The sequence below is a fragment of the Parasteatoda tepidariorum genome, chromosome X1 (assembly GCF_043381705.1).
Source record: "Parasteatoda tepidariorum isolate YZ-2023 chromosome X1, CAS_Ptep_4.0, whole genome shotgun sequence".
NCBI classification, from domain to species: domain Eukaryota; kingdom Metazoa; phylum Arthropoda; class Arachnida; order Araneae; family Theridiidae; genus Parasteatoda; species Parasteatoda tepidariorum.
Window position 1 is genome coordinate 59,508,151 of NC_092214.1, and position 9,209 is coordinate 59,517,359.

General features: G+C 24.8%; 1 protein-coding gene across 1 annotated transcript in view; it reads left to right on the plus strand.

Annotated features, from left to right (window-relative positions):
• LOC107447342 (putative receptor-type tyrosine-protein phosphatase mosPTP-1) overlaps nucleotides 1-9,209 on the plus strand; it is a gene marked incomplete in the record, with an annotated part of 116,548 nt that overhangs the window by 92,342 nt on the left and 14,997 nt on the right. Inside the window, 3 exon segments of the mRNA XM_043039056.2 lie at nucleotides 1,988-2,081; nucleotides 3,959-4,038; nucleotides 5,610-5,744. Coding sequence (XP_042894990.1) covers nucleotides 1,988-2,081; nucleotides 3,959-4,038; nucleotides 5,610-5,744 — 309 coding nt within the window.

Below are 9,209 nucleotides of genomic sequence, written 5' to 3' on the forward strand. Positions count from 1 at the left end.
AAAAAAAAAATAATAAAAAAACAAAAATATAAGTAGCATAACACAGAAATCCCAATTTTCTTTTCTTAGATGGCTATCAAAATTTATTATAAGGCATACTAACATACATACATAAGGTAACTAAAACTGATAGTTTTTTAGTCAGGATTTGCATGTAACCTGGTGTTTTTAAAGTAAAGTTCATTGGTTAATAACTAGAAATTTAAATAATACAAGTTAAATTCTTAATTTGATCATTTTTAAAAAAGAAGCAACTTGCATTACAAGTTGAGAATGGCATAAAATATTAAATAGAAGAAGAGATGGATGGATAAGTACCAATTTTTTGGTATCAGTTACAAACTGATACAACTAAATATCAATTACAAAAACCTAATATTTAAGTATTAAATATGTCACAGTTCTTCCTAGGAAAAAAAAAAGGGAAGGGTGCTTCCTGACTGAATAGGGCACTTACATAATTTATCAAAATGTGTAATATAAATTATGTAAAAACTGAATTTGATCTTCAACAATTTAAATTATCCTCTTGTAAATTATATGTGCATATTTTAAAAAGTAATTCTCATTCATAATAAAATGAGAAAAAATGTATAGTTAATATTTTTTATTAAAAAATAATTAAAGGCATGCTAAAAGACAATCTCTGTGTATAAATTTTTTTTCTCCAAAAAAAGTAAACTAAAAAAAAATAAATTATTAATTGATGAACAACTTGAAAGCTTTTTTCTACAATTTAAACTGAAAATTATAAGAAAATGAACATTTAAAGGTGCATCTTTTTTTTAAAAAAAAGGTAATAAAAAAATAATTTTAAAATCACTTAAAAATTTCAGAGACAAAGCAAATATTTGTAACAGTAATCAGAATTAAACCTATAAACACAGAAACAAATTTTGAACATAGTACTATAACTCTTTTCTCTAAAAATATTTCAATTAAAAAACAAAACAAATTTGAAATTATCTTTGAATAAACAGTTTTCAATTGCATATATTAAAATGTTTTATTACACTTAAACAGTTTCAAAGATTTGATAAAATATGTGACTCCTTTATTTAGCAACTATTTTTCAATTTATTAAGACTGCATCTTGATGTGAAAATCTGATGAACAAATCAAATGTCATTTGGGGCATTTCATTTATTTACGTAGTGCATGCATATATATATATATATATACATATATATGCACAAAGTGAAACCCTCTGTTATGGACACTGTATATATATATATATATATGAATACATATAGGTTTTGCTGTATATATAATATACACACACACACTCAAGAAATGTTTAAAGAAAAATTTTGGCAAATGGTATTACTCATTATTTACCTTCTCAGATTAAATGCACTCTTTTGTACTCTTTATTTTTGCTTTTGACTCAACATTTTGCTATTAACAGATAATATTTTTTTTTACTTTGAAGCTCATTTTGAGTTATTGATACTAAAATGACAGTTTTTTTTTTATCCTGATTGTTCTGTAGTAGATGTAATCACCAATTCATTTATTATATCTTTTATCTCCATTAAGTGATAGCATTGAACAAAGCAGAGTCTAATAGCCGATGTCAAAGAACTGTGAAACAATGTAGCAGATGAAAGATTTCCTTCTTTCTTCTGAGGAAAGGGTTTCACTAATTGTGTTATGTACTTAATATTGTCATAATTTAAATAATATTTATATGGTAATAATTTATAAAATATATTTTTCCTGATAACTGACCCAGGTGTAGTATTAATAGCTTAAAATTGTATGTTGCATTTTACCAACACCCTCATATATTGTGCACATATTAGCAGAGACTTTGCTCCATTTTTTTTGAAAATAAAGAACCACTATTCAATTTTATTTTAGTACTTTCATAAATTTTTGATTCAGTTTTCTGTTAAAACATTTAAAACTATGTTTTTTAATTATTTTCACATCATTTCTACTTTTACTTTAAGGCATAACCTTTTTGCAAAACTTTTGTTTTCAGGCTATACAACAAGCAACAGATGTCGATCTTTGTTCAGAACATTCTCAAATGATTGAAAATAAGAACAAAAATCGATATGTGAACATAGTTGCATGTAAGTTGAAAATTTAAAAGAATTTTCCTTCTATTATAATACAGATCCTTATTACTTTTTTAAAATAATATATCTGCTTGAATGTTATATTTACGTTACATCTGTTTCTTATATTTAAAATTTATTTTTTAAATGTGAAGTTCTTTCACTTTTTGCTTAAATTTTGAAACATTTACCATTGTGTTTTTGGTTATTTAGAGCTTTTTCTGAGTTAAGCAGGGAACTTATAACTTATTAAAAACTATTAAGCTTCAGCTTAATAGTTTTGAATAAGTTATAGTTTTTAATAAGTTAAGTAGGAAGCCTAAAAGTTTAAAAATTAGCAGTTATAGCTTTTAGAAGAGTTGCAAAACATTTTTAAATTATTGCTACTTTTTTATTATCAGTTACAAAGTGTAGAGCAGTGGGCTGATTGATTTCAAAATTATAAATCTTTGAAACAAAGGATGCTAAAAAATTAAACAAATGGTTTGTGTATTGTGAAAGCTGTAAAAATTTCATACAGAAATTTTAAAATTTAGTTACAAATGTTGTTATCAGATGGTGGTGTATGCTATGCAGAGTTCTTTAAAAGAATACAATTGTCACTGGCAGAACTAATCACTCTGGCTATCGATGGTTTACATTGCCTCAAAAATTCTGTATATAATTTTTTATAGCTTTCAGTAGTTTCAAAGGAGGAATGAAGCATACCATTTGTTTCATTCCTCCTTTGTTTCTAGGATTTCTAATTTTGAAATCAGCTCGTTCTGTACTCTACAGCCTGTAGTTCAAATGCAGGGCTAGATTGTAAACTCTTTCACATGATTATTTACTGAAAATAAAAATTTATTTAATAAATAGTTAGTAAGGAGAAGAAAAGCACAAGTGTAATGAATGAGTTGAAAAATTTAAATAGTTTAATTTTATTTTTAAATATATAAGTTTAAGAGCTTTTAAATAATACCAACTTACCAGCAGTTGCCAGTATTCATATAAATTTACCATTTACACAAATTATCTATGCATTAAATGTTCATTTAACAATATAAATGTTTTTTTTTTTGTGTTCTGAAAGTATTGTATAAATGTTACAAGCTTTTAAATTGCATAACAAAAGAAATATAAATTAAAGAAATTGGAAATAATTTTTAATTTATATTTTATGTTATATTTATAATGTTATCAATGACCTACAGGAGAATGCAGTTGAAAAAAATGGTAATGACTAAATTCTAAATTCTTTTTTAACACTTAATATGTTTAAACTATTTTTTTCTGTAATTTGTTGCTTGGATGATTTTAAATTTTGTTTCAAATTCAATTGATTTGTCAGTTATTTGAAACAGCTATTAAATTAGCAAAATCTTCCCTTCTCCGCTTTAAAAAAAAAAAAAAAAAAAAAAAANACTTAATTTGTTGCTTGGATGATTTTAAATTTTGTTCCAAATTCAATTGATTTGTCAGTTATTTGAAACAGCTATATAAATTAGCAAAATCTTCCCTTCCCCGCTTTTTTTTTTTTAAAAAGAAAGCTTTGATAAGTCAGAATCCTAAAGTAATTTCTTTTATACCTTTTCTGGAAGAAACATTGTTATCAATTTAAAGTAATATTTATGAACAGGTCTTTTCAATTTAGCATTTTTAAATAATCAAATAATAATTATAATAACTCATAAAAAAGTAGAATGCTTTGCTTTCTGGATTCTACCAATGTCTCTCAATGCAGAACATGTATAAAAGGGAAAATTCTATATGTATTTGAACAGATCCTTAACAATGAAAGTTGTTATAGGAAATGTATGTTTATATGTCTAATAATTTTAATTTGAACATATCATGCTACAAATTTTTGAAAAAAAATAATTTGAGAATTAACTCTTTATTTTTATTTTTAGATGATCATTCTAGAGTAATTTTGAAGCAGTCTGCTGGACAACGAAAAATGCATGATTATATCAATGCCAATTATATTGATGTATGTAGTACTAAAAACAAAATTGCATTTTAAATTTTCTTACTTAATTTGTCTACTAATGAATTTAATTTAAAAAAATGTTAATTTGCAATTGGTGGACGTCTTATTACTAGGCACCAGGCTGATTGGAAAAGTCACCAGTGTTTTCTAAACAGCCTCCTTTTTAGACTTATTGTAGTAAGCCCACATAGATTTAGAATGATTCAAAAAAGTAATAATTTTTTAAATATTGTACAATAACCCTGGCTTATTTCAAGTCATTCGCAATAAGGGCAGAATAATGTAAGCTTAATTTATATAGTATTAATTGTCATGAATTTTGCTAGAAATTTATTTCAATTAGCTGTGTGCTGTAAAGATTTATTAAAAAGATATATAACTTATTTCTGCTTATCGAACAAAGCTTTTTAACAGTTGGTTTATTCACATAAGCAAATATGTATTATTGGTAGTATCGTAAAATACTGATTAAGCTCCCCTTAAATTTTGATGGAAAACTCTAGTTTTTGTGCGAGGGGCTTAGTCATGCAAATCACGTTTAAAATGATTAAAATTATATTGTGATATTTAAAAATTTTTAATTTTATATAATGTCAATTTATTTGCAGAAGTTACATTGATAAATGCTTTTGATAACTTAAATAAATCAAATGAAAAATTAATTAATTAATAAGTTTACTATCAAATATGCCACTTTAAATTAAACTCTTTCTAAAATTCAGTTTTAAAAGAAAGGTTAAAAATAAAAACATGCTGTAGAAAAAACAGGATATTCTTCATTTCCAGTGAGTTAAAAAAGGTTTTCATTTACAAAAAGAAGTCTAAAGTTAAATTATTTAAAAAAATCGTATTACATAAAAAAACCAATAGAATTATGTGAAATATGATAATCAGTTTATTCTATTTCTTTCTTCCACCATATTAAATATGTCTATCTATTTGTTACTGTTTGTCTAATTTCATAGTTGCCTTAAACAGGGTTGCCACTCCACAGGGAGAACATGGAAAACCTGGAGAATACAGGGAATTTAAAAATCACCTAAAATAGCAGGGGAATTTGAGTTTTTCTTTACAAACTGGGAAAATACAGGGAGATTTATTTCTTACTTTTCTCTTTTAAAAAATAGTGGCCACTCTAAGCGCAATCTATGGGATATTTAAGAATGATATTAAGAATGATATTTCTTAACTGTTTAATTTACTAAAGCATTATTTGTTTTAAGTATGTTGAGCTGTTTCTTATTTCTCTTAAGTTTTTCCAGTAATTAAATAAAACTAGCTCAATATAGCACACACACAAGAGCACAGTGATTGTGTGTTTCGTCTTTATATATTGTCTATAATATGAACAGGAAAACACAGGAAATTTTTTTCCAGATTTGAGTGGCAACACTGTTAAATATGCAGTTATAGGCATAATGAAAAACTTTTACATTATTGGAAAATCTAAAAAAAATTTTTTACATCAAAAGTAAAATTATTTGAAATTCTAAGAGGAATAACATAAAATATATGTTTGTATTTTCTTAGAAACTTGTTATTTTATTGACGCTTTTATATAACTTTTAAAGGGTTACAACAAACCTGCAGCTTATATTGGTACACAAGGACCTTTGCCTTCTACATTTGATGACTATTGGCGTATGATTTGGGAGCAAAGAGTTCATATAATTGTCATGATAACAAATTTAGTTGAAAGAGGCAGAGTGAGTTTACTTTATTCCATTATTATTTTAATGATATCATTGTAAAGTTTTATTTTATGAAACATTTTAAAAGTTATTCCAATAACAACTGTTTATAAAACTAATGCATTTTTCGCAGTTGTCTCTTGTATGGAACAGTTCTAATCTTTTCTTTATTTTTCACAAACTTATTAAGAATTAAGAATATTGTTTGATTAATTATAATTTTTTGTTTGGCAGGCATTAAAATTTTAATTGTAGTTTAAATTTAGAATGGATAATTTTTGTGATTGTAGCGCTCCTGCCAAATGAGTGGCACAAATAAATGAAATAACCCTTTAAGTCCCAATTTATATTTGAAGACCTTTAATTTTTTTTGTCTTTTAAAATTGACAATGAGCTATATTTTATTTTAATTTCCTCATAATAAGAAACCAGTCTACTTTTCTGCTGCATTATTTTGCTTTTTCTAATTTTTATAAAAATATAATGGTTATTTATGTAAGAGATAAACTTATTCTGCTAATATATGATTATAAAAACTGTTTATAGCATTTAATTTATTGCTTTATAAAATTTTGAGAAAAATGCTGAACTTGGCTGCAAACCTATTTGATTTTGTATATAATACATTTAGTTATATATTTTTCCTGATAATTTTTGTTTTACTACTTATGTCTTTTTTTTCCTTATAACTATTTACAATTGTGCATCAAAATTAAATTAATTTTGTTTGATGATTATAAAGTGAGCTTGCCTTTTTTTGCATGAAAAGCTGTCTTGTTTATTTTTCGTTGGTATTTATACAGAATTTAATGAGGATATCTTACTTAGAATCTCTCTTCATTCCAAATTTTATCTTCATTTCGAAGTTGTAACTGAGATGTTTTTTTTATTGCTGAAGTTTATTTCATTATTTTTGATCTTCTTAAGGATCATCTCATGAAATATCAGCTTTTATGAATTATTTCATTGAGATTTTAGTGATTAATAAGTGTTCTTCTTTTCGAAGTTGTAACTGAGATGTTTTTTTTCTTCAAAATATTGATTACTGAAGTTTATTTCATTATTTTTGATCTTCTTTTGGATCATCTCATGGAATATCAGCTTTTATGAATTATTTCATTGAGATTTTAGTGATCAATAAGTGTTTTTTGTGTAACCATTTTTTCTTTCTTACAAAGTTTATTTTCTGTATATATTACTAACTTGAAAGAGAGTCTAAGTAATTTAATGTTTCAGTTCTGATTCTTGGTTTTTTTGATAAAGAAAATTTTTTATTTGAATATTTATTCAAACATAGAAAAGTTGCCATTCTACGATTTAAAAAAATTAATATTCATTATTTTTTCACGTAAATCAAAGTAGCAAAATTTTTAAAAGTTTTTTTTTCCAATTGAGAAATCATTAAAAATTGAAATGCATTTACATGGAGGACTCTGGGAGCACTTGCTTTTAAAACCTTTTTGTTATGGTAAATTTAGCTAGATACTTTGCCGTTTTCTTTTTTTTTTCATTCTTGTTTGCTAGCATTACATTCTTGTTTGCTAGCAGTGTTATGCATATGAATTAGCATTCCTTTATTAAATTAATCTGTTCTTTTGCTTTGTTACTTTTAAAGAGTTATTGTAGTTTTGCACTACATTTCGCATCAAATTAAATTGTTGTTGTCTTAGGGGCTACAATTTGCAATATAGCATTAAAATTTTTAATTTGTTAGTTTTTAGTTATTTTTATTGAAAATAATTATTACAAAATGAAATTTTTAAAAGAATTTCAAATTATTGAGATTTTTTAGTATTTGGATTTTTACAACAATTTTTTTGCCGTTTTAAAATTAAGAAAAAATGTGTTATGTTCATTATAACTAATGATTAGTTTCAAAAACTTTTAGTTTAATTTTTAAGTTGTAGCAAAATCAGAAAGAAGAATAAAAAATTAAGTTTGGACAGAAAATAAACTTAGGTTGTAAGATAATAAATTTTTTTTTCCATCTTTACTTTAAAATATTATCAACCACCTCAAAAATTGTGTTAAATTTCTTTATTTTTTATTATGTTTCAAAAACAAAATTGCTTAAAATTAGTTTATTTGTCTATTATTAGTTTATCTATTTTAGAAGAAGATAGATTTTTTTACCTCTTTTTTAAAAAATTGTTGTAGTACTAAATTTTGTTTTTTAAAGAAACTAATAAATTAAAATTATTTTATTTTTTTTTAAAGTTTATTTTTATTGTTGAATCAGGTATTCTGACCCAATGTTGACTGCAATATTTTCTAGAGTGATAAGTAGAATTATTCTATTCACAAAAAATTAGTTATGGTATGTAGAAGGAGATTTTTTGTGCTTGGGATTCTCAGCATGATAAACCTTGTCTCTAGTTTGCTTTTTTTCAAGGCAAGAGCAGATATCTTTTAAAATCTAAGCAAATTAGAACTATTTGCATGAATAATTCATAACTATTAACAACTTCATTATATGGCATAGGCTATTATGCACAGCCATGTAAAATATAGGTTATATACGAACAATTAAAAATTCGTTGTATCATTTTGTGGCATGTTCAAAGATTTTTCCATGTTAATTATATTGAAATTCATCTTAATTCTAAACTCTATGAAAGTAATCTTATTTAGCAATTCCTTTTCATGAAATAGTGGTTTAATTTTTGATCCTCCTTATTCATTCATCATTAAATGCGCTTACTAATTTACTTTTATAAATATTTGCTTCCTTACCTGCTTGCCATAAATAGCTTTTTGTCATAGACAAAAATGCTATCATTACTCATTGTGCAATTCAGATGCATTAAAAATGCAAACAGGATTTTTTTTAAATGTTAAGTGATGAAATGTCTATGCACTAGTCTCATGCTGTTTAAAAAATAGTTCTTAAACATCATAAGCTATTTTCTGGGACTTAAAGTGCTTTGTAAACCTCACTTTGGCAAGAGAGCAGAAAGTGGTTTATTGACTGTCACTTATTTTGGCACATGCTCTCTTTGCATGCCAGCATGAACCTAGTCCTTCTGATTGGGATGATGCAGTAAGTATTTCATTTTATTTTCTTTTTTGTTGAACATTATTTAAGTTTTATACACCAATTTTAATTTTTCTTGTATACTTTTTTTTCAAAAAAAGGTTTGCAGTAAATTAGTGCCAAGTAATAACCTTAAATTATTTTTCATTAAAGTACTTGGGGCTTAAAGAGTTGTTTATTATTATGCCGACATAGAGATTCATATTCACGTGATTTAAAAGCCTCATATCGGGACTCATATTCTCTCAATTTAAGATCATGCATGTGATTCATATTCATATATTCATACAATTTTAAAATTAATCATCGGGATTTATTATCACATGGTTTACAAGTTTAAAAATCTAACTTTTTTGTCAAATTTTTGTTTATATATATATATATTCCGTTTTTTTTTTTTTTTTTTTTTTTTTTTTTTTTTTTTTTTTTTTTTTTTTTTTTTTTTT